The sequence below is a fragment of the Mustelus asterias genome, chromosome 21, assembly GCF_964213995.1.
Source record: "Mustelus asterias chromosome 21, sMusAst1.hap1.1, whole genome shotgun sequence".
NCBI classification, from domain to species: domain Eukaryota; kingdom Metazoa; phylum Chordata; class Chondrichthyes; order Carcharhiniformes; family Triakidae; genus Mustelus; species Mustelus asterias.
The window spans coordinates 483,022-507,799 of record NC_135821.1 but is presented as its reverse complement, the minus strand read 5'-3'; the positions used below and the strand labels follow the sequence as shown (position 1 = coordinate 507,799).

The window sequence follows — 24,778 nt, the reverse complement described above, 5'->3', positions numbered from 1 at the left end:
GTGTAATGCCCCAGTGTGGGTGTTTGTAATGCCCCAGTGTGGGTGTTTGTAATGCCCCAGTGTGGGTGTTTGTAATGCCCCAATGTGTGTGTACATAGAGTCTGTGAGATTGAGGCTTGGGGCCAGGTCCCAGGTGGAGCTGCTGGGAGTCATTGGTCCTCCCGGGCACTGGGGGGCGCACTAGCTGACAGATAGCCTGGCGGACATGTGACCGACCGTCACACTCCGTTCCCCTCCCCCCCCTCTGGGGGGTCAAGGATCCCTGTGCGCATGCTCAGCGGCGGCCGCCGTCGCCACCCTTGACTCTACTTCCGCCGGAAGTGCAACATTTGTACTTCCGGCCGGGTCAAACCTGACGCATTTCCGGCCAGGAGGGCCTGTTTGTTTTGGGTGAATCCAGAATTAAAGGTACACTTCTGGGTTGAAAATTGTTCAGTCAGTAATGGAGGGGTCATTTTAATGCGGTTGTTAGCCAGCTTAGAGGCAGCAGGTTCAGTAATCACCGTCAAAAAAAGAATTAGATATCTGCTTGAAGGGGAAAATTTGCAGGGGGGTTAGATGACTATCAAAGGGCCAGTATAGGTACTGTGGGCCGAATGGCGTCTATCTGCTTTATCACACGTTAAAACACGTTAGATTGTCTAATGTCTCTTTCAGGCTGTCCATTGGGGATGCTGTCTTTAAAGTTTATTTATTATCATAGAAACCCTACAGTGCAGAAAGAGGCCATTTGGCCCATCGAGTCTGCACCGACCACAATCCCACCCAGGCCCTACCCCCATATCCCTACATATTTTACCCGCTAATCCCTCTAACCTACGCATCTCAGGACATTAAGGGGCAATTTTTAGCATAGCCAATCAACCTAACCCGCACATCTTTCGGACTGTGGGAGGAAACCGGAGCACCCGGAGGAAACCCACGCAGACACGGGGAGAATGTGCAAACTCCACACAGACAGTGACCGGAGCTGTGAATCGAACCCAGGTTCCTGGAGCTGTGAAGCAGCAGTGCTAACCACTGTGCTACCGTGCCACCCATTATTTCACAATAAGCTTACATTAACACTGCAATGAAGTCACTGTGAAAATCCCCTAGTCGCCACATTCTGGCCCCTGCTCGGGTGCACCTGAGGGAGAAGTTAGCACAGCCAATGCATCTAACCAGCACGTCTTTCGGACTGTGGGAGGAAACACGGGGAGAACGTGCAAACTCCACACAGACTGTGACCCAAGCTGGGAATTGAACCCGGTTTCCCTGGCGCTGTGAGGTAGCAGTGCTAACCACTGTGCTACCGTGCTGCCCTTCAGCTTTACGGAGCCCACAATCCAGGCTGACACTACAGTATGATACCGATGGATTGCTGCACTGTCCTAGAAGGTCCCCTCAGGTTGATGTCAATAGATGTCTCATGGCCACTATTTGAATAAGAATAAGTGAGTTCTGGCATCTGGGCCAATGTTTATCCCTTAACCCAGCAGAGTTTCAAAAAAAGAAAGTTTAACGGGTCATTTGTGGTTCCTTGGACCCTGCTTTTTGCGAATAGTTCTGTGTTTTTGCCAATTTCAGGCGGCACGGTAGCACAGTGGTTAGCACTGCTGCTTCACAGCTCCAGGGACCCGGGTTCGATTCCCGGCTTGGGTCACTGTCTGTGTGGAGTTTGCACATTCTCCTCGTGTCTGCGTGGGTTTCCTCCGGGTGCTCCGGTTTCCCCCCACAGTCCAAAGATGTGCGGGTTAGGTTGATTGGCCACGCTAAAATTGACCCTTAGTGTCCTGGGATGCGTAGGTTAGAGGGATTAGCGGGTAGATATGGGGGTAGGGCCTGGGTGGGATTGTGGTCGGTGCAGGCTCGATGGGCCGAATGGCCTCTTTCTGTGCTGTAGGGTTTCTAAGATTCTAAGAATTTATTGAGTTATTCTGAAGTTCGTGTCGATGAAATGCTTTGAACATTTCTGCGAAGAGTTCTTATGTGAGAATGTTTCTTTCTATGTAAAAGTGCAGTAATTATGCTTTTAGTTTAATTCCTTACAATATGTGATTGATTTTCTAAAAATATTCATTCGTGGGACATGGGCGTTGCTGGCTGGCCAGTAAGTTATTGCCCACCCCTGGCTGTTGAGAGTCAACCACATTGCTGTGGCTCTGGAGTCACCTGTATGACTCCAGACCGCGTATGGATGGCAGATTTCCTTCCCAAAAGGAATGAGTGAACCAGATGGGGTTTTCTGACAATCGACAATGGTTTCGTGGTCATCAGTAGATTCGTAATTCCAGATTTGTTTCCCTTCGTATTCAAATTCCACTGTCTGCCGTGGTGGGATTCGAACCCGGGTCCCCAGAACATCAGCTAAGGATTAACAGTCTATTGATAATACCACTAGGCCATTGCTTCCCCTTGATCTAAGATTGATGTTTTTAGCACATAAAAGTAGAGTAATTATTGCTTTGTGTTTAATTCTTTAGCATCTAAGATTAATGTTTTAAGACAGTAATAAAATTATTTTTCAATGTTCAGGAGATGATGGCAGTTCTTAGTTTCTGCAAACAAACTGTACGTCACCAGTGTCGGTTTTTTCCCCCCCATTCGTTATCTGGCACTGATAGTTAAGGGAATGTCTCTAAATTTATATTCTGGGACTGATATGGAACACTGACTGTAAAGGTTTTTGAATGTCCCATTTTAAGAAGGATCTTGTCTTGTTGCAGAGCTGGTGAACAGAGCTGTTTTGAAACGGCAGCGGAATAGGCAAACTTATTGTTCAACAGCAGGGAGACCTCCTTTGCCTGTTCTACAGGAGCGCTACGCAGCTTCATTGGTAAGTGTCATCTGCTATTTTCACTAGGCTTCTAGAAGAAGGAAAGAACTTGTGTTTCCTGGCCCCCAATCCCCCAGATTTGAAATTCTTATCCATGTGGGCAGCATGGTGGCACAGTGATTAGCACTGATGCCTCACAGCGCCAGGGACCTGGGTTCGATTCCGGCCTAGAAGATTGTGAAACCTGTTCAGGAGATCGAATGCATCTCATTAAAGACACTTCTTTCTGCACAATGCGATCCTTGATCTCAGTGAGGAACCAGTCCCTGGAAAGCGTAATTCCAAAAGAGTTTCTCAAAACTAAACTCGACAACAGTGGACGGCACGGCAGCACAGTGGTTAGCACTGCTGCCTCACAGCGCCAGGGATCCGTGTTTGATTCCCGGCTTGGGTCACTGTCTGTGCGGGAGTTAGCACATTCTCCCCGTGTCTGTGGGTTTCCTCCGGGTGCCCCAGTTTCCCCTCTCAGTCCAAACATATGCAGGTTAGGTTAATTGGCCATGCTAAATTGCCCCTTAGTGTCAGGGGGACTAGTTAGGGTAAATGCATGGGGTTATGGGGAAAGGGCCTGGGTGGGATTGTGGTTGATGCAGACTCGATGGGTTAAATATTTCAGAGGCATTTGGATATTGCACTGGTAAAACTTTGAGACTCTACTAGCTGGATGAGCTTAGAGACACTGAATGGACCCATTGGTCCATAATTGTGTTTGTTGACATCTCTTTGCACCTGTTCCTGCAGGACCGAGGCGCGTGGCTGGCGTGTGAGAGATGACGAGACACGGAAAGAACTGCACGGCGGGGGCCGTGTACACTTATTACGAGAAGAAGAAGGACACAGGTAAGGGGCTGCAGGTGGGAGGGAGAACGGAATATTATAAATGGCTTAAATAGGCGGTAACCTGTGGCCCACAGACAATAACGTGTTGGGGGCGGGGGGAGTGGTGCAGAAGGGTGGGTGGGAGTAAGCAGGTGTGGTAATGGACATTTGATTTATTATTGTCACATGCATTAGTATACAGGAAATTATAGACCGGTTAGCCTGACTTCGGTCATTGGCAAGATTTTAGAGTCCATTATTAAAGATCAGGTCACGGAGTACTTGGAAGTGCATGATAAAGTAGGACTGAGTTAGCACGGCTTTGTCAAGGGGAGGTCATATCTGACAAATCTGTTAGAGTTCTTTGAGGAGGTAACAAGGAAGTTAGATAAAGGAGAACCAGTGGACGCGATTTATTTAGATTTCCAGAAGGCCTTTGACAAGGTGCCGCATAGGAGATTGTTAAATAAGTTAAGAGCCCATGGTGTTAAGGGTAAGATGCTGGCATGGATAGAGGATTGGCTGACTGGCAGAAGGCAGAGAGTGGGGATAAAGGGGTCTTTCTCAGGATGGCAGCCGGTGACTAGTGGTGTGTCTCAGGGGTCAGTGCTGGGACCACAACTTTTCACAATATACATTAACGATTTGGAGGAAGGAACTGGAGGCACTGTTGCTAAGTTTGCAGATGATACAAAGATATGTAGAGGGACAGGTAGTATTGAGGAAGCAGGGGGAATGCAGAAGAACTTGGACAGGTTAGGAGAGTGGGCAAAGAAGTGGCAGATGGAATACAATGTGGAAAAGTGTGAGGTTCTGCACTTTGGAAGGAGGAATGGAGGCATAGACTATTTTCTAAATGGGCAAATGCTTGGGAAATCAGAAACACAAAGGGACTTGGGAGTCATTGTTCAAGATTCTCTTTAGGTTAAAGTGCAGGTTCGGTCGGCAGTTAGGAAGGCAAATGCAATGTTAGCGTTCATGTCGAGAGGGCGAGAATACAAGAGCAGGGATGTATTCCTAAGGCTGTATAAGGCTCTGGTCAGACCCCATTTGGAATATTGTGAACAGTTTTGGGCCCCATATCGAAGGAAGGATGTGCTGGCCTTGGAAAGGGTCTAGAGGAGGTTCACAAGAATGATCCCTGGAATGAAGAGCTTGTCGTATGAGGAACGGTTGAGGACTCTGGGTCTGTACTCGTTGGGAGTTTAGAAGGATGAGGGGGGATCTTATTGAAACTTACAGGATGCGGCGAGGCCTGGATAGAGTGGATGTGGAGAGGATGTTTCCACTAGTAAGAAAAACTGGAACCAGAGGTCAAAACCTCAGGCTAAAGGGACGATCCTTTAAAACAGAGATGAGGAGGAATTTCTTCAGCCAGAGAGTGGTGAATCTGTGGAACTCTTTGCCGCAGAAGGCTGTGGAGGCCGGGTCATTGAGTGTCTTTAAGACAGAGATAGATAGGTTCTTGATGAATAAGGGGATCAGGGGTTATGGGGAAAAGGCTGGAGAATGGGGATGAGAAAAATATCAGCCATGATTGAATGGGGGAGCAGACTCGATGGGCTGAGTGGCCTAATTCTGCTCCTGTCTTATGGTCTTAAATGCGGGCAGTTGGGACCAGCTTAGTGGTTAAAAACTAGGCAGCATGGACAAGTTGGGCCGAAGGGCCTCTTTCCAAGCTGTAAACCTCTATGACTCTTATTTGTTCTGCATGAATAAAGGGCACTAGTCGGCAAGTTAACCCTGGTCGAGGCGGTGCCACCAGGTAGTGCTTGCCCCCCATTTTTTTAATTTAAAAAAAAGCACAATGCTGGACATCTTCCTTTTGTCTGGAAAGTCTAAGTGAGCCACTAATCTTCCTCCCTTTCTCATGTGACAATGGGTAGAGTTAGAGCCAGAAGGGGCATGAAGGAGAGGGGAGATTGGGTGAAGGACCCATTTTGCCTGGTGTTGGTTGCTGGTGAAGTGCCCCATTTTAATGGTTCAGGTCGTGGCTCAGTGGGCAGCTCCCACTGGGTCAGAAGGTTGTGGGTTCAAGCCCCACTCCAGGACTAGATAGCAAAAATCTAGGCCGACACTGCAGTATAGTACTGAGGGAGTGCCGCACTGTCAGAGGGTCAGTACTGAGGGAGTGCCGCACTGCCAGAGGGTCAGTACTGAGGGAGTGCCGCACTGCCAGAGGGTCAGTAGTGAGGGCGTGCCGCACTGCCAGAGGGTCAGTACTGAGGGAGTGCCGCACTGTCAGAGGGTCAGTACTGAGGGAGTGCCGCACTGCCAGAGGGTCAGTAGTGAGGGCGTGCCGCACTGCCAGAGGGTCAGTAGTGAGGGCGTGCCGCACTGCCAGAGGGTCAGTAGTGAGGGCGTGCCGCACTGTCAGAGGGTCAGTACTGAGGGCGTGCCGCACTGTCAGAGGGTCAGTACTGAGGGAGTGCCGCACTGCCAGAGGGTCAGTACTGAGGGAGTGCCACACTGCCAGAGGGTCAGTACTGAGGGAGTGCCGTACTGTCAGAGGGTCAGTGCTGAGGGAGTGCCACACTGTCAGAGGGTCAGTGCTGAGGGAGTGCCGCACTGCCAGAGGGTCAGTGCTGAGGGAGTGCCACACTGTCAGAGGGTCAGTGCTGAGGGAGTGCCGCACTGTCAGAGGGTCAGTGCTGAGGGCGTGCCGCACTGTCAGAGGTGCTTTAGAATCATGGAATCTCTACAGTGCAGAAGGAGGCACCGACAACAATCCCACCTCGGCCCTATCCCACAACCCCACATATTTACCCTGTTAACCTCTCTAACCTACATATCTTTGGACAATGGGGCAATTTAGCATGGCCAATCAATCTAACCTAACCTAACTGTGGGAGGAAACCAGAGCACCCGGAGGAAACCCACGCAGACACGGGGAGAATGTGCAAACTTCGCAGTGACCCAAGCCGGGAATCGAACCTGGGTTCCTCGAGCTGTGAGACAGCCGTACTAACCACTGTGCTACCGTGCCACCTCATGAATGGTGCTATATAAATGCAAGTCTTTCTTTGCTCCCGCCAGTTGTTCAGCATTGAGTTTTTGCTGGGTACATTGTCAGGGTCGATTATGGTCAGGGTTTCTGACTGATTCTCTCTTCTCACCCAGCTGTTTCAGGGTATGGGACCCAGTCCCTGCGCCTCAGCAAGGATGCCATCAAGGATTTTGACTGCTGCTGCCTGTCCTTACAACCATGCAAAGATCCCGTCATAACGTGAGTCCTTCCTTTTTCTATCCCCATCCTCTGATATTTCTCCCTCCTCTCCTGGAAGCTGCGGATTCCTGGGGTCTAAACTCAACTCCTGATCCTGGGCCCACGGGCAGGGCCAGCCCCCTGGGGCCCTGTAGGCACGGACCCCCCCGCGCCCCCTGGAGGCAGGACCAGCCTCTGCGGCTCACAAACAGCCTCATGGTGACTGAATGGATCAAATTCTTGAAGATTGCTATATTCTGACACTCCTGAGTCAGTCAATACTTACACCAACAGCCAGTTTAAGATAATCAGTTGAGCCCATAACATGTCTCTTGCTGGAAGGTACATGGGATACTTCCCTTTATGAGCCGAGGCATAGAATACAAGAGCAAGGAGGTTATGAAGGAGCTGTGTAAGACGTTGGTGAGGCCATTGGTGGAGTGCTGTGTGCGGTTCTGATCACCATACTATAGGAAGGATGTGATTGCACTGGAGAGGGTGCAGAAGAGATTCATCAGGATGTTGCTTGGGCTGGAGTGTTTCAGCTATCAAGAGAGGCTGGTTAGAACAAAGAACAGTACAGCACAGGAAACAGGCCCTTCGGCCCTCCAAGTCTGTGCCGCTCATTGGTCCAACTAGACCATTCGTTTGTATCCCTCCATTCCCAGACTGCTCATGTGACTATCCAGGTAAGTCTTGAACGATGCCAGGTTGGGCTGGTTTTCCTCAGAGCAGAGAAGGCCGAGGGCTCCCTTGTTGAGGTGAACAAAATTATGAGGGACATAGATAGGGTAGATGGGAAGAAGCTTTTGAAGGAACAAAGAAAATTACAGCACAGGAACAGGCCCTTCGGCCCTCCAAGCCTGCACCGACCATGCTGCTCGTGTGAACTAAAACCCCCTACCCTTCCTGGGACCATATCCCTCTATTCCCATGTATTTGTCAAGACGCCCCTTAAAAGTCACTATCATATCTGCTTCCACTACCTCCCCCGACAGCGAGTTCCAGGCACCCACCACCCTCTGTGTAAAAAAATCTGCCTCGTACATCTCCTTTAAACCTTGCCCCTCGCACCTTAAACCTGTGCCCCCTAGTAATTGACTCTTCCACCCTGGGAAAAAGCTTCTGACTATCCACTCTATCCATGCCCCTCATAATCTTGTAGACTTCAGTCAGGTCGCCCCTCAACCCCCGTCGCTCCAGTGAGAACAAACCAAGTTTCTCCAACCTCTCCTCATAGCTAATGCCCTCCATACCAGGCAACATCCTGGTAAATCTTTTCTGTTCCCTTTCCAAAGCCTCCACATCCTTCTGGTGGTGTGGCAACCAGAATTGAACACTATATTCCAAGTGTGGTCTAACTAAGGTTCTATAAAGCTGCAACATGACTTACCAATTTTTCCTCTTAATAGAGAGGTCAATAACCAAGGGGCAGAGATTTAAGGTAAGGAGCAGGAGGTTTATAGGGATTTGGAGAAAAACCTTTTCACCCAGAGGGCGGTGATAGTCTGGAATGCACTGCCTGGTAGAAGCAGGAACCCCCACAACATTTAGATGAGCACTTGGTCCATAGCCTTGTATTTTGTGATATTCCAAGTGCTGGAAAATGCGATAGAATGGATAGATGCTTGATGGATGGCACAGACATGATGGGCCAAAGGGCCTCTTTCTGTGCTATAAGTCTCTGATTGTATGAAATACATTCATACCCAAGGACCCATTTTCTGCAAACAAAAGGAACACGTCCAAGCCTTGCACCATTTTTGAATTACCCAAGAGCTTGGGTAGCCTATCGTGCCCTTTTGCTTTGTCCATGGCAACGCCTCAGCCAATCACAAGCAGCCACAGGGACAATCTTGTCTCTCCTGCACGCTCCATCTGCCTCTAGCTCTCTCCATTGCCACATCGGGACTGACCCTGTACAAAACCGGTGTGCTTACAGGAGTGTTAGTGGAACAGCCATACATTCTTGCACAGGTGTTGATCCTGCTGCTGTCTCAAGCCTGCCCAGAACAGGATGCCCTGGAGGCCAAGACAATACTGACTGGTTGCCCCCCGCTCTCCTTTTCCCCCCCCCCCACCACTAGATCCCCAGGTATCCAGACCAAACAGGGACTGTGGTAGAGAGAGACATCGTCAACCAATTTTCTCCTATAGTCTAAGTTATAGTGTTTGTTTGAAACTTGGCATTCTTGTGCTTGTCCTGATGAGTGCAAGATGGAAAACTTTGGCAACCTGTCTCTCTTCAGTGACATTCATGTTCTGGCAACTGAATCAAATGCTATATTTATTAGGATGAAAGTAAAATACCACGGATGCTGGAATCTGAAAGAAAACCAGAAAATGCTGGAAAATTTCGGCAGGTCTGACAGCATCTGTGGGGAGAGAATACAGCCAACGTTTCGAGTTTGGATCATCCAGACTTGGCTCTATTCTCTCTCCACAGATGTTGTCAGACCTGCTGAGTTTATCCAGCGTTTTCTGTTTTCGTGTCTGGATTTATTAGATGGGATTCCCAGGATCTTTGTACTTTGGGATTGCTCGCTGTAATTTTCCCATTAAAATCAATAAACCAGTGACCTGGTCAGTATCTGCCGAGACAACTAGTGGCAGGGTATTCAACTACCACCAACAGAAAGAAACAAGAGCCGGGGATTTCTCCGCGGTTTCCCTAGTTTCTGGTTTCTTAGACGCGAAATGTTAACTCTTATTTCTCTCTCCACAGACGCTGCCAGACCTGCTGAGTTTATCCAGCATTTTCTGTTTTTGTTTCAGATTTCCAGCATCTGCAGTATTTTGCTTTTTATTCGCATAATCTAATTTCTGTTTGTGGGAGCTTGCCATGCACAAATTGGCTGCCACATTTCCTACCTTACAATATTACCTACATTTCCAAAGTCTTCAACTGGGGCGGCATGGTGGCACAGTGGTTAGCACTGCTGCCTCACAGTGCCAGGGACCCGGGTTCAATTCCCAGCTTGGGTCACTGTCTGTGTGGAGTCTGCACGTTCTCCCCGTGTCTGCGTGGGTTTCCTGCGGGTGCTCCGGTTTCCTCCCACAGTCCAAAGATGTGCAGGTTAGATGCATTGGCCGTGCTAAATTCTCCCTCAGTGTACCCGAACAGGCGCCGGAGTGTGGCGACTCGGGGATTTTCACAGTAACTTCATTACAGTGTTAATGTAAGCCTACTTGTGACTAATAAATAAATAAAACTGGCCGAAAAGTACTTTAGCACTGAGAAAGAATGGTAGCACACAGGAACAGGCCCTTCGGCCCTCCAAGCCTGTGCCGGCACGTGACAGCTTCCTCAACAAAAGACCTTTTGCCTCCACGTGGTCCGCATCTCTCTATTCGCTGCCTATTCATGTATCTGTCCAGATGCCTTTTAAACATTGCTATAGTATCTGCTTCTACCGCCTCCCCTGGCAGCGCGTTCCAGGCACTTACCACCCTCTGTGTAAAAAAAAAACTTGCCTTGCACATCTCCTTTTAAACTTTTCCCCCCTTTTATCTTAAATCTATGCCCCCGAGTAATGGACATTTCTATCCTGGGAAAAAGACCCCGACTTTCCATTCTATCCGTGCCTCTCGTCAGTTTGTAAATTTCTATCAGGTCACCCCTCAACCTCCGACGTTTGAGTGAAAACAAATCAGGTTTGTCCCAATCTCTCCCCGTAGCTAATACCCTCCATACCAGGCAACATCCCGGTAAACCTTTTCTGTACCCTCTCCAAAGCCTCCACATCCTTCTGGTAGTGTGGCGACCAGAACTGTATGCAGTACTCCAAATATGGCCTAACTAAAATTCTATACATCTGCCACATGACTTGCCAATTTTTATACTCTATGCCCCAACCGAGGATGGCAAGCATGCCACACGCCTTCCTGACCACCTTGTGTTGCCACTTGAGCTTGTGAAAGGTGCTATGTGAATACAAGTTCTCTCTTTCATAACTGAGCCATCAAAAGGTGGCACAGTGGTTAGCACTGTTGCCTCACAACGCCAGAGACTTGGGTTCAATTCCGACCTCGTGTCACTGTCTGTGTGGAGTTTGCACATTCTCCCTGTGTCTGCCTGGGTTTCCTCCAGATGCTCCGGTTTCCTCCCACAGTTCAAAGATGTGTGGGTTAGGTTGATTGGCCATGATAAGTTGACCCTAGTGTCAGGGGGACTAGCTAGGGTAGATGCATAGGGCCTGGGTGGGATTGTGGTTGGTGCAGACTCGATGGGCCAAATGGCCCCCTTCTGCACTGTAGGGATTCTATGAAACCTGTGACCTTTTAATCCCTATTGCTCAGTAGATATTGTGCACTTACCCTTTTGAACCATTAAGTGGGCCTGGTCAGAACATTGTTAAATGTGAATACAGCCGTGTTTAAATTGAAGAGGTTAAGGGGTCATGTTAATGAATATTTTTTTTCATTATACAGACCTGATGGTTATATATATGAAAAGGAAGCAATTCTGGAATACATCCTGCATCAGAAAACCGAAATTGCCAAGAAGATAAAGGTAGAAATCCTATTTCTCATGGGTGGCCCAGTGGTTAGCACTGCTGCCTCACAGTGCCAGGGACCCGGGTTCGATTCCCAGTTTGGGTCACTGTGCGGAGTCTGTACGTTCTCCCCGTGTCTGTGTGGGTTTCCTCCGGGTTTTCCTCCTTCCACAGTCCGAAAGACGTGCTGGTTGGGTGCATTGGCCATGCTAAATCCTTCCTCAGTGTACCCGAACAGGCGCCAGAGTGTGGCAACTGGGGAATTTTCACAGTAACTTCATTGCAGTGTTAATGTAAGCCTACTTGTGACACTAACAAAACAAAAACTCAACTCTTCCTCCTGCCCCTTCACCTGGAGTGAAATTGGCCTGTCAATCACGGCATGTGTCGTAGACTTGACAGCGTAAAGAGCGCACTCTATGGCTGTTCCCAGTGTTGGCACACCCTCTCGCATCTGCACCCTGGCCCTTCCTTGTGGCACCCCGTCTCCTCCCCTCTGCCAATTAAGAGGAGTTGGAGGATGTTCATTCTCTTCCCCTCCCGAAGGGACAATGTTTGGGGCGATGCTGCACAGGAATCCCAGCCCTCCCGCACTTTATTCTGCTGACCTGTTCCCGGTGCTCCTGTGCCCGCCTCGCGTGTCATTTGCACCGTCCTTCGTTTGGAAACTCTTGTCCTCTTTGTTCAACTTCCCAGGCTTACGAGAAGCAGAAGAATGTCAGGAAGACGGAACTGGCTGAATTGGCGAAGGCTGAGAAGGAGACCAAAGTCAAAGCGTTCCTGGAGAAAGAGTCAACCATCGTGAGCAAGCCCCTGAATCCCTTCAGCTCCAACGAGGGTACGGTGTCCTCTGGCAGTAGGGAAAAGCGGGATTCTTCTCGCCCGGGAAGCTCAGCTGTCATGTCAGTTTGATGTAGGAACAAAGACTTGCATTTAACATCGTGACTTTCAGGCATTTGGAACGTCTCAAAGGATGTGGAAATGATTAAAAGGGTGCAGAGAAGATTTACAAGGATGTTGCCTGGATTGAGTGGCATGCCTTATGAGGATAGGCTGAGGGAGCTCGGTCTTCTTGGAGAGACGAAGGATGAGGGGTGACCTGATAGAGGTGTACAAGATGTTGAGAGGTATAGATTGGGTGGATTCTCGGAGGCTTTTTCCCAGGGCTGAAATGGCTGCTACGAGAGGACACAGGTTTAAGGTGCTGGGGAGTAGGTACAGAGGAGATGTCAGGGGTAAATTTTTCACTCAGAGGGTGGTGGGTGAGTGGAATCGGCTGCCGTCAGTGGTGGTGGAGGCAAACTCGATAGGGTCTTTTAAGAGACTTCTGGATGAGTACATGGGACTTAATAGGATTGAGGGTTATAGGTAAGCCTATATATAAGCCTAGGTAGGTAGGGACATGACCGGCGCAACTTGTGGGCCGAAGGGCCTGTTTGTGCTGTATTTTTTTCTATGTTCTAAAGCGCTTCACCTCCAGTGAAGCACTTCGATTAAGCAGGTCTAATGTAGGTCACGCAGCAGCCAGTTTGTGCACAGCAAGCTCCCACAGACACAGTAATGTGATCAATGAGCCACCCACAGGGCGGTACCGTGGTTAGCCCTGCTGCCTCACAGCGCCAAGGACCCGGGTTCAATTCCGAGTGATTTTCTGTGCGGAGACTGCACGTTCTCCCCGTGGGTTTCCTCCGGGTGCTCCGGTTTCCTCCCACAGTTTGATTCCCGACTTGTGTCACTGGCTGTGCGGAGTGTGCCCGTGTCTGAGTGGGTTTCCTCCGGGTGCTCAGGTTTCCTCCCACAGTCCGAAAGACGTGCTGGTTAAGGTGCATTGGCCTAAATTCCCCCTCAGTGTTACCCGAACAGGGGCCGGAGTGTGGCGATTCGGGGATTTTCACAGTAACTGCATTGCAGTGTTAATGTAAGCCTACTTGTGACACTAATAAATAAAAAATATAATTTGGTGACATTGTTGAAGGATAAATATTGACCAGGGCGTCAGGGGAGGGGCTGCCTGCTTTTTTTCAAATCAGTGCCACGGAATGTTCTGTGTTGACCTTCGAGCCTCTCACCCCTGGCAGTGCAGCACCCCCTCCGCCCTCTACTGCTGAGTCAACCCGCGTTTGTGCTCAAGTCCCTGGAATCATAAAATCCCTACAGTGCAGAAAGAGGCTATTCGGCCCATCAAGTCTGCACTGACCACAATCCCACCCAGGCCCTGTCCCCATAACCCCCTGCATTTATCCTAGCTAGTCCTCCTGATACTAAGGGGCAATTTAACATGGCTAATGCACCTAACCAGCACATCTTTGGACTGTGGGAGGAAACCGGAGCACCCGGAGGAAACCCAAGCAGACACGGGGAGAAGGTGCAAACTCCGCACAGACAGTGACCCAAGCCGGGAATCGAACCCGGGTCCCTGGCGCTGTGAATGGAGGTCCCACCTGTAAGCGGGAATGTAGTGGGTTCAAGTCCCACTCCAAGACACGAGCATGGTAATCTCAGGCCGATGGTTCAGTGCAGTGTGGAGGCACTTGGAATATAGTGTTCAATTCTGGTCGCCACACTACCAGAAGGATGTGGAGGCTTTGGAGAGGGTACAGAAAAGATTTACCAGGATGTTGCCTGGTATGGAGGGCATTAGCTATGAGGAGAGGTTGGAGAAACTTGGTTTGTTCTCACTGGAGCGATGGAAGTTGAGGGGAGACCTGATAGAAGTCTACAAGATTATGAGAGGCATGGACAGAGTGGATAGTCAGAAGCTTTTTCCCCAGGGTGGAAGAGTCAATTACTAGGGGGCATAGGTTTAAGGTGCGAGGGGCAAGGTTTAAATGAGATGTATGAGGCAGATGTTTTTACACAGAGGGTGGTGGGTGCCTGGAGCACGTTGCCGGGGGAGGTAGTGGAAGCGGATACGGTAGTGACAAGTACATGAATTGGATGGGAATAGAGGGATATGGTCCCCGGAAGGGTAGGGGGTTTTAGTTAAGTCGGGCAGCATGATCGGTGCAGGCTTGGAGGGCCGGAGGGCCTGTTCCTGTGCTGTAATTTTCTTTGTTCTTTGAGTGCTGCATTGTTGGTGATGCTGTCTTTTGGCTGAGGGATTAAACTAACTAGAGGATCCCGTCTGCCCTCCAGTGGCACCATTACAAGGGGCGTTCTTCCCGGTGTCCTGCCCACTGTTTATATCTCCATTAACATCACTTAAAAAAGAGATTATTTGACCATTAACAGATAGCTGTTTGTTGAAAGTGCACAGATTGGCAGTAGTACTTCCTATATTAAAACAGACAGTATACTTTAAAAGTACTTAATTGGCTGCGAAACGCTTTTCGATGTTCTGAGGACCATGGTGCTATATAAATGCAAGTCTCTCTAGGTGAGCCCTTCTAATGGCTGCCTCTAGGTCTCAGGTCTGTTGACGTTTTTTGCTCTGTTAGTGAGAGGTGGTGGCGTAGTGGTGTTACCACTGGACCAGTAGTCCAGAGACCAGGCGTAATCCTCTGGGCACTGGATTCGAATCCAACCAATGGCAAGATGGTGAAATTTGAAATCCAGTAAAAATCTGGAATTAAAAGTCTAATGATGACCGTGCAATCATTGCCGATTGTCATAAAAAATCTATCAGGTTCACTAATGCCCCTTTTAGGGAAGTAAATCTGCTGTCCTTACCCGGTCTGGGCTCTGTGTCTGTGCGGGTTTCCTCCAGGTGCTCTGGTTTCCATCCACGGTCCAAAGATGGTTTAGGTTAGGTGGATTAGCCATGCTAAATTGCCCCTTAGTGTCAGTGGGATTACCTAAGGTAAATGCATGGGGTTATGGGGATAGCACCTGTGTGGGATTGTGTTCGATGCAGACTCGATGGGCTGAATGGCCCCCTTCTGCGCTGTGGGATTCTATGATTCAACTCTGACCTCGGGTGACTCTGTGAGGAGTTTGCACGTTCTCCCAGTGTCTGCGTGGGTTTCCACCGGGTGCTCCGGTTTCCACCCACAATCCAAAGATGTGCAGGTTAGCTAGAGTGGCCATGCTAAATTGGCCCTTAATGTCCCAGGATGTGTGGGTTAGGGAGATTAGTGGCATAAATATGTGGGGTTACGGGGATAGGGGCTGGGTAAGATGCTCTTTTGGAGAGTCGGTGTGGACTCAATGGGCTGAATGGCCTCCTTCTGTATTGAAGGGATTCAATGATTCTAGCAATTCTATGATTCTAACCTTTTTTAACCTGAAGAGTCTTTTGTATTTTAAAAAAAGGCTTAAAATCAACACTATTGGGAGATGGAAGATAAAGAAATTGGCCTTTCTAAATCAAATATATAACAAAATGCCAAGTATCTCTGGTAGAATTTATTATGTGTTTTTATTAGTGAAATTCATGATACATATATAGAATCATAGAAACCCTACAGTGCAGAAAGAGGCCATTTGGCCCATCGAGTCTGCACCGACCACAATCCCACCCAGACCCTACCCCCACATCCCTACATATTTACCCACTAATCCCTCTAACCTACGCATCTCAGGACACTAAGGGTCAATTTATCACGGCCAATCCACCTAACCCGCACATCTTTGGACTGTGGGAGGAAACCGGAGCACCCGGAGGAAACCCACGCAGACACGAGGAGAATGTGTAAACTCCGCACAGACAGTGACCCAAGCCGGGAATCGAACCCAGGTTCCTGGAGCTGTGAAGCAGCAGTGCTAACCACTGTGCTACCGTGCCGCCCCATATATGTGTGTGCTAATATAGAGAAGATAGACACAACTCTCAGTTGTCACATTTTGACTTAAATTTTGCCTATGACAGCACTTCAAAACAAACCAACTTTAGAGGTGAGATGCTTCAGGCCATTGAGTCTCCCGATTCGCAGGTTTCTACAGGGCTGGTTGAGAATAGTTTATCGCTTTGGCTGCAATGACTGCAGTCATAAAACTTGTTCGTCAACCCAGCTGCTGTAGTGGGAATTGAACCTGTATCCCCAGGGTGATAAGCTGGGCCTCTGGATTACTAGTCCAGTGACGTTGGCACTATGTCGCCCCCACACTGTGGCAACTGGGGCGCAGCGTAATTCCAAAGGCAACAGCGGTGTGAAGTCGGGGGTTTTGTTTTGCAACCCACTGAAGGAGTGTTCACAAAGCGAGCAGGCGAACTTTGACTCATAGCGCCAGAAGCCCAGGTTCGATTCCCAGCTTGTGTCGCTGAGTGTCTGCACGTTATAGAATCCCTACAGTGCAAAAGGAGGCCTTTCGGCCCATCAAGTCCGCACCGACCACAATTGCACCCAGGACCTATTCCCATAACCCCACCTATTTACTCTTCTAATCCTCCTGACTCTAGAGTCAATTTAGCATGGCTAATCCACCTAACCGGCACATCTTTAGACTGTGGGAGGAAACCCACGCAGACATGGAGAATGTGCAGACTCTGCACAGACAGTGACCCAAGGCCGGGAATCGAACCCAGGTCCCATGCGCTGTGAGGCAGCAGTGCTAACCCACTGTGCCACCGTGCCGCCCTGAGTGTTCACAAAGTTTCAAAGCAGCAAAACTTTGTGGCACGAATGCGCGGAAATGGAAACTATTCCGAGTGAGTTCTCCCCGTGTCTGCGTGGGTTTCCTCCGGGTGCTCCGGTTCCCTCCCACAGTCTGAAAGACGTGCTGGTTAGAGTGCATTGGCCGTGCTAAATTCTCCCTCAGTGTATCTGAACAGGCACCGGAGTGTGGTGACTAGGGGATTTTCACAGTAACTTCATTGCAGTGTTAATGTAAGCCTACTCGTGACAATAATAAGTTAACTTTAAAAAAACTTTGAACTTTAGATTGATACCTGGAATGAGTGGGTTGTCTGATGAGGAAAGGTTGGACAGAGTGGGATTGTTTCTACTGAAGTTTAGAAGAGTGAGAAGGGGGAATTGATTGAAGTTTATAAGATCCTGAACGGTCTCGGCAAGATGGACATGGAAAGGATGTTTCCTCTGTCTGTGTGGAGACTCCCTCGTGTCTGCGTGAGTTTCCCCCGGGTGCTCCGGTTTCCTCCCACAGTCTGAAAGATGTGCTGGTTAGGTGCTAAATTCTCCCTCAGTGTGCCTGAACAGGCGCCAGAGTGTGGTGACTAGGGGGATTTTCACAGTAACTTCATTGCGGTGTTAATGTAAGCTGACTTGTGACTAATAAGTTAACTTTAGTTTAATAAGCTGCACCATCTTTGGTCTTTTTCCCCCTCTGCCCCCTTTTGAATTTGCCCTTTTTTTGCCCCAGGGGAGGCCCAGGCTGGTACGAGCGCAGCACCAGTTCAGCAGGAGAGCGAAAAGCACTTGCCCAGCTTTTGGATCCCCTCCCTCACTCCTGAGGCCAAAGCATCCACCGTGAGAAAACCGGTAAGATTCTCCGCGGCAATTGATTCTAATTTGGTGTTGTTCCTGACTTCCTGCTTCTCCTTCCCCTGTCCCCAACCTCCCCTGAAACCGAATCACATCTGTAGCTCCATGAAGGAAGGAGCGGTGGAAGAGGGGGCTGTGTGCAAAAGAAAACTGCTCCACTCTGCCCCTTTTACATAGAGTGATTTAATCTTTACAGTCAGAGGAAAAATAGTCGGTTGTGGTTGGAACAGAGCAGTTTCTCTGCATTATAGTGCTCCCAGTGGTGAGGGGCCGTCATTACAGTGTGATGTTTACATAAGAAATTTTCATTGTAAGCGTGGAGTTTTTAAAAAAAAATTAAGTTTAAGTGTCACAGTAGGCTTACATTGACACTGCAATGAGGTTACTGTGAAAATCCCCTAGTCGCCACACTCCGGCACCTGTTTCGGTACACTGAGGGAGAATTTAGCGCAGCCAATGCACCCTAACCAGTCTTTCGGACTGTGGGAGGAAACCGGAGCACCCGGAGGAAACCCACGCAGACACGGGGGAGAACGTGCAGACTCCACACAGACAGTGACCCAAGCCGGGAATCGAACCTGGGTCCCTGGCGCTGTGAGGCAGCAGCGCTAACCACTGTGTCACCGTGCCACCCTTAATAAGTAATAAGTGTAAAGCTGCCTTTTTCCCCCCCCCTCTCTCGCAGGATAAGACTGTCTACTGCCCGATGAGCGGGAAGTCCCTGAAGATGAAAGACTTGATCCCCGTAAACTTCTTACCAGTTGACAGTAAGCTGGAGCGCGTGCAGCTAATCACGAAGCAGGAACGCTACGTCTGTGCCGTGACGCGGGACGTGCTGGGAAACTCTGTGCCGTGTGCCGTGCTCCGACCCTCGTAAGTGAAGCGTGAATTCCTGCCTCACCCCCTACCCTACACCTCGTTTCTGACCCCTGGCCTGGAACTCCCTTCCCTCTCCCTCCCCCGACTTTTCTATCCGTAACCATCTGCAATCCCGTGCTCTGCTGAATCTGGCCTCTGGCACATCCATGATTTTCATTGCCTCAACCTTGCAAGATCCTCTCGGCTGCAGTTCAGTGAAGGAGATACGAGTTCTGCTTATTCATAAACTACCTTTATTTCTTTGATTCAACTCCACATACAATCCTCCCCAACACCCAGCACCACCTGTAGCCCCCCATATATATGTGACTGCTATTGAATAATTGTCATCAACTGACCACTGACGCTCAGTAGCAGCAGTGTGTACTATCTATAAGAATCACTGCAGCAATTCACCAAAGATTCTTGGACAGCGCCTTCCAAACCCATGACCCCTTCCATCTAGAAGGACAAGGGCAACAGACTTGGGAACACCACCACCTGCAAGTTCCTCTCCAAGCCATAGTGGCACAGTGCTTAGCATTGCTGCCTCACAGCACCAGGGATCCGGGTTCGATTTCAGCCCTGGGTGACTGTGTGGAGTTTGCACATTCTCCCTGTGTCTGCGTGGGTTTCCTCCGGACGCTCCGGTTTACCCCCACAGTCCGAAAGACGTGCTGGTTAGGGTGCATTGGCTGTGCTAAATTCTCCCTCAGTCAGTGTACCCGAATAGGCGCCAGAGTGTGGCGACTAGGGGATTTTCACAGTGACTTCATTGCAGTGTTAATGTAAGCCTACTTGTGATGCTAATAAATAAATAAAAAAGCAAGTCACCCACCGTCCTGACTTGGAAATATATCGGCCGTTCCTTCGCAGTCGCTGGGTCAAAATCCTGGAATTCCCTCCCTAACGGCATTGTGGGTCAACCCGCACCACGTGGACTGCAGCGATTCAAGAAGGCGGCTCACCACCACCTTCTCAAGGGGCAACTAGGGATGGACAATAAATGCTGGCCAGCCAGCGACGCCCATGTCCCATGAATGAATAAAAAAAAATTAAGACTTAAGTGGAAGATCTGTTAACCCATTCCTAATGAGCCTTGCTGCCTGGAATCTGGGATTCCCTCCCTGAAGCTCATTCCTCTTTTCAGCCATTCCTTAAATTCTACCTCTTGCGACCTCTTATCCTAGTATCTCCTAACATAACATGTCAAATGATGTTTGACAATCTCGCCAGTGAAGTATGGGGACGACACCAAAGGTGGTTTCTAAATGCAAGTTATTGATTTATATCACTTTTTTTATTCATGGCATCACTGGCGGGCCAGCATTTATTGCCCATCTCTGAGGGCAGTTGAGAGTCAACCACATTGCTGTGGCTCTGGAGTCACATGTAGGCCAGACCGGGTTAGGATGGCAGATTCCCTTCCCTAAAGGGACATTAGTGAACCAGGTGGGTTTTTCCAACAATTATTCCAATGTCATCATTAGACTCCTAATTCCAGATTTTAAAAATTGAATTCATACTTCACCATCTGCCGTGGCGGGATTCGAACCCAGGTCCCCAGAGCATTATCCCGGGTATCTGGATTGTTAATCCAGTGATAATGCCACGACGCCGCCACCTCCCCTTTTGGCAGAGGGGAGACTGTGATAATCTTTTTAACTATTGAGTTAACAGGCGATAAGCCTCAAGTGTCTTGACATTGGGGTTGTGAGTTCATCAGTCTGTGATGTGATCCGGAACTATGTTTGCTCCAATCTTTCCTTCACCTGTGGCCCCAAAATGATTTACCTTATTACGGAATCACAGACCTGTTACAGCGCAGGAGGAGGCCATTTGGCCCATCTTTCGTTCTTTCTTCCCCACCGTTCTCTGTGACCCATTAAGAAATGCTTCCTAACACCCAGGCTGCAGATTTATGAAATTATTTCCCGCAATGTGGCCATCACTGGCAAACCCAACATGTTACCCATTCCTAACTGCCCTTGAAAGCTGTTAAGAGTCCATCAACCACATTGCTGTGGCTCTGGAGTCATGTGTAGGCCAGACCGGGTAAGGACGGCAGATTTCCTTCCCTAAAGGACATTAGATGAGTGTTGACAATAGTTCAACGATAGTTTAATGGTGACTGTTACTGGGATTAGTGTTAAATTGTAGATTTATTTACATATAATATTAAAATTTACGTATTTAAGTTCATTTTATTAATAAATTGAAGTTTCGGCAGTTGCATTGGTGGGATTAGAAGCTGCTTTGCTACATTAGGCTGGGGGGGGATGATGTCTCTTGAGTGATATTCCCACCGTGCCACCATCTTCCTCTTTCGAAGGGCTGCCCCATAGGAGCGTCTATCAGTGATGGGCATCAGGGACCCTTTGCCGTTCCTGCGGCCGTCTCGATTTATCTTGCTCATGTTACACTTTCTTCAAACTGGTTTGCAGAGGAGCCGTGGTCACCATGGAGTGCGTGGAGAAACTGATTAAACACGACATGGTGGATCCAATTAACGGGGAGAAACTGACGGAGAAGGACATCATCCGCATTCAGAGGGTGAGCGAAAGCGTCTCGCGTTCGGGCGAGTGCCTCAGGATTTCAGCACATTTGTCCCCTCAGCACCAGGGACCGGGTTCGATTCCCGGCTTGGGTCACTGTCTGTGTGGAGTCTGCACGTTCTCCCCGTGTCTGCATGGGTTTTCTCTGGGTGCTCCGGTTTCCTCCCACAGTCCGAAAGACGTGCTGGTTAAGGTGCATTGGCCGTGCTAAATTCTCCCTCAGTGTACCCGAACAGGCGCCGGAGTGTGGCGACTAGGGGATTTTCACAGTAACTTCATTGCCGTGTTAATGTAAGCCTACTTGTGACACTAATAAATAAACCTTAAACAGTGAAGTACTAAAGGAGTGCTGCGTTGTCGGAAGTGCCGTCTTTCCGATCAAACATTAAACCCAGGTACTGCAAAGTGTCCACAAAAGATCCAATGTCTTCATTTGAAGAACCATGAATTCTCTTGTGACCTGGACCAACACGTCTCCCCACCCTTCCAGTCAACATCCCTAAAAAAAGTGAACCCATCGTTGTGTGGGGCAGGTTAGATGGAGCAGCTGCTTTTGTACCACATTTTTGTGTGCGTGTCCTGTTGTTTATGGGAACTTGAGTAAATCGGTTGCCTTGCTTAACCACAGAAGAATTGCCCTCAAACCGGATGGAAAATAAAATCAGAAAGTGCTAGAAAAAAACTCAGCGGGTCTGTCAGCGCCCTTAGAGAAACAGAGTTAACGAGGCGGGGGGGTCTTTACAGCCTCGATCATCCCGAAACCGTAAAATCCCACCCGAGGTTAACGGACCTTTCCGTGTTCTGCCCCTCGCCCGCTCCGATTCCTGTGGCGGGCAGGATGGTAAAGTTCCGGCCAGCGAGTCCAAAATGTCGTTTCTTTGGAGTTTGATCTTGTTCCCCATTCCGAAGAAGTCATCTTGAACTCAGAATATTATCTCGGTTTCTCTCTCCACAGAGGGTGCCTGGCTTTTTCTTCCCGCACTTTTGTTTTTAGCTCAGATCCAGTATTTTGCTTTTGTGCAAAGCAAAGGAAACAGGCCCTTCGGCCCTCCAAGCCTGTGCCGCTCCTTGGTCCAACTAGACCAATCGTTTGTATCCCTCCATTCCCAGGCTGCTCATGTGACTATCCAGGTAAGTCTTAAACGATGTCAGCGTGCCTGCCTCCACCACCCTACCTGGCAGCGCATTCCAGGCCCCCACCACCCTCTGTGTAAAAAACGTCCCTCTGATATCTGAGTTATACTTCGCCCCTCTCACCTTGAGCCCGTGACCCCTCGTGATCGTCACTTCTGGGATGTCCCGAGGATGTGAAAGGCGCTACATGAATGTAATTTTTTTTCTAATTGAGAGAATTCTTATTATAATTATCTCTTCTAGATAATGCAAGGGGGAAGAGAGATTGGGGGATCTTGGTCTGACTGTAGTTCTGACTCTGCCATTTTTTTTGTTGGATACAGGGTGGGACTGGATTCGCAGGATCTGGAGTGAAGCTGGAAGCAAAGGAGTCCAGGCCGGTGATGCAGGCGTAACAAGGTGGCAATCAGAGCCCACTGTTCAGACCCTGAGAGCCAAACTATAGGCTTAAACAGGTTGACATTCCCCATCATTAGAACTTCAGCGGAATTGAAATTTTTTGTCCTTTGGGTCCCTTTCTGTTCCCAGATTCCCTCTTGCTTTGTCAGTATCTTGTATTTAATAAAGTCGTCCTCTACGCCACTCTCTGTTTCCATTAGAATCAAGCTGCTGCCTCCCACAGAAGCATGTGATCTGTATATCAAGAGGATAAGCAGACCCATTGTGCGGAGCACGTGAGCCCTTGTTGCCCTCAGTCTCTGGGTTAGAGTCAGAGGTTTTACAGCACAGAAACAGGCCCTTCGGCCCAACTTGTCCACGGCATCCTTTTTTTTAACGACTATGCTAGCCCCAATTGCCTGCGTTTAGCCCATATCCCTCTATACCCATCGTACCATGTAACTGTCTAAATGCTTTTTAAAAGACAAAATTGTACCCGTCTCTACTACAGCCTCTGGGAACTTGTTCCAGACACTCACCACCCTGTGAGTGAAATAATTGCCCCTCTGGACCCTTTTGTATCTCTCCCCTTAAACCTATGCCCTCTAGATTTAGACTCCCTTACCTTTGGGAAAAGATTGGTTGGGGGGGCGGGGTTGAGAGAAAGTTGCAAATGATTGCTAAAAGTGACTTTTATTAGTGCGCATCTTAACTGCACACGGGGAGACAGTGAAGCCGTCCCAACATGCTGACTTTCTGCTGTTCGCTGTCTGGTCTGACACATCATGACCATTTTTTGTGTTAAATCTGAGGGCATGAAGCTGTATTCTCAACTTGTCAGCACCCCCTGGAAAGGAAGGAGAAATTGGCAAAATAAGTCCTCCTTGTACCGTATCCTAGGTAATAACTGAATCCCTCTCGCCTAGAGGAGATGCAGCGTTCTCCAAGGCTGAGATCATGTGATGTTTGGATACTAAGGGAGTCTAGGGTTATAGGACTAACTGGCAGTATTACATTATGTCCATAACCCTTGTTGGGATCACTGCCTGTGCGGAGTCTGCACATTCTCCCCATGTCTGCGTGGGTTTCCTCCCACAGTCCGAAGATGTGCGAGTTAGGTTGATTGGCCCTTTGTGTCAGGGGGATTAGCAGGGTAAATATGTGGGGTTATTGGGATAGGGCCTGGGTGGGATTGTTGTCAGTGAAGGCTCGATGGGCCGAATGGCCTCCTCCTGCACTGTAGGGATTTGATGACATCACACTGTAGATTGTGGGAGCTTGCTGTGCACAAATGCGGTTACTACATTGCAACAGTGACTACACCGCACAAGGACTTCATTGGCTGTGAAACACTTTGGAAGCTCCTGTGGTTGTTCACAGAGCATTTCTACTCCAGTCACTCCCCGGGGCAGGAAAACCAAACAAAATAATCTTAGTCAAGTTGCTGCAGTGCAGTTAGTGACTGAAATGCCTTTGGGGAGTCACCACAATCAAATTGCCAACACCCTCTTGTCATCAATGCAATTATTTCATGACATCTGCAGGGAGGGGGAAACAGTATAACCATTCTTTTGCAAAGACACAGAAAAGTTCTTACTTTAATAAAAGATTTAATGACAAACTGAGTTTCTTGTCATAGATACAGAGGTTGGTCCGTGAACGCGGCGAGTTGCCATTCCCACATGTTCATTCAGTATCCAAGAGGATCAAACAGTCACCAGCAATTCTAACCAAAACCATGAGGTTCAAAGCAGTTTGATGTTCTTCCAGCCTCTCTCTCTCTCTCTCTCTCCCCCACAAAGTTGCCCCTTCTCCTCGCTCTTTGATGCTAATTCTTACTGGGCTACAGTTCCAAAGGTGCAGACTGAAGTTAATTCACTGGCAAACTTTTGTTGGCAATAACTCAAAAGGTAACAACCCAATTGCAGTCTCCCTCCCCATGGAGTCACCGTTTAGCAATCAGGAGCAGCAAGCCTGACTGACGTTTCATCTCCTCCAAACCCAGTCTGTGGCTAACCCAGGGAGGGTGGCGCAGTGGTTAGCACTGCTGCCTCACAGCACCAGGGAACCGGGTTGGGTCACTGTGTGGAATCTGCACATTCTCCCCTTCTAATTTAAGATTTTTAAAAATTGAA

The 24,778-nt window shown here is 48.9% G+C and overlaps 1 protein-coding gene across 2 annotated transcripts; it reads left to right on the top strand.

The window, feature by feature from the left end:
* The first annotated feature begins 338 nt into the window (after positions 1 to 338).
* Positions 339 to 22,842, top strand: nosip (nitric oxide synthase interacting protein). Of its 2 annotated transcripts, XM_078237229.1 has the most exons (10): positions 339 to 408; positions 2,709 to 2,818; positions 3,560 to 3,658; positions 6,758 to 6,863; positions 11,274 to 11,355; positions 12,035 to 12,176; positions 17,597 to 17,715; positions 18,404 to 18,591; positions 21,021 to 21,129; positions 22,589 to 22,842. In XM_078237229.1, the coding sequence occupies exons 3-10, from the start codon at positions 3,589 to 3,591 to the stop codon at positions 22,658 to 22,660; spliced, it is 888 nt and encodes a 295-aa protein (XP_078093355.1). In that variant the 5' UTR covers positions 339 to 408; positions 2,709 to 2,818; positions 3,560 to 3,588; the 3' UTR covers positions 22,661 to 22,842. The 2 variants fall into 2 exon arrangements, with proteins under 2 accessions (XP_078093355.1, XP_078093356.1); XM_078237230.1 differs by lacking the exon at positions 2,709 to 2,818 and having other exon boundaries at positions 346 to 408.
* The last annotated feature ends 1,936 nt before the right edge of the window (positions 22,843 to 24,778 follow it).

What these genes read in the sequence shown, in the direction of transcription:
- nosip (XM_078237229.1), top strand. Translation starts at nt 3,589, where the DNA reads ATGACGAGACACGGAAAGAACTGCACGGCGGGGGCCGTGTACACTTAT. An exon ending in TGTGCCGTGCTCCGACCCTC is followed by an intron (nt 18,592 to 21,020) that starts GTAAGTGAAGCG and finishes ACTGGTTTGCAG; the next exon opens with AGGAGCCGTGGTCACCATGG. An exon ending in ACATCATCCGCATTCAGAGG is followed by an intron (nt 21,130 to 22,588) that starts GTGAGCGAAAGC and finishes TGTTGGATACAG; the next exon opens with GGTGGGACTGGATTCGCAGG.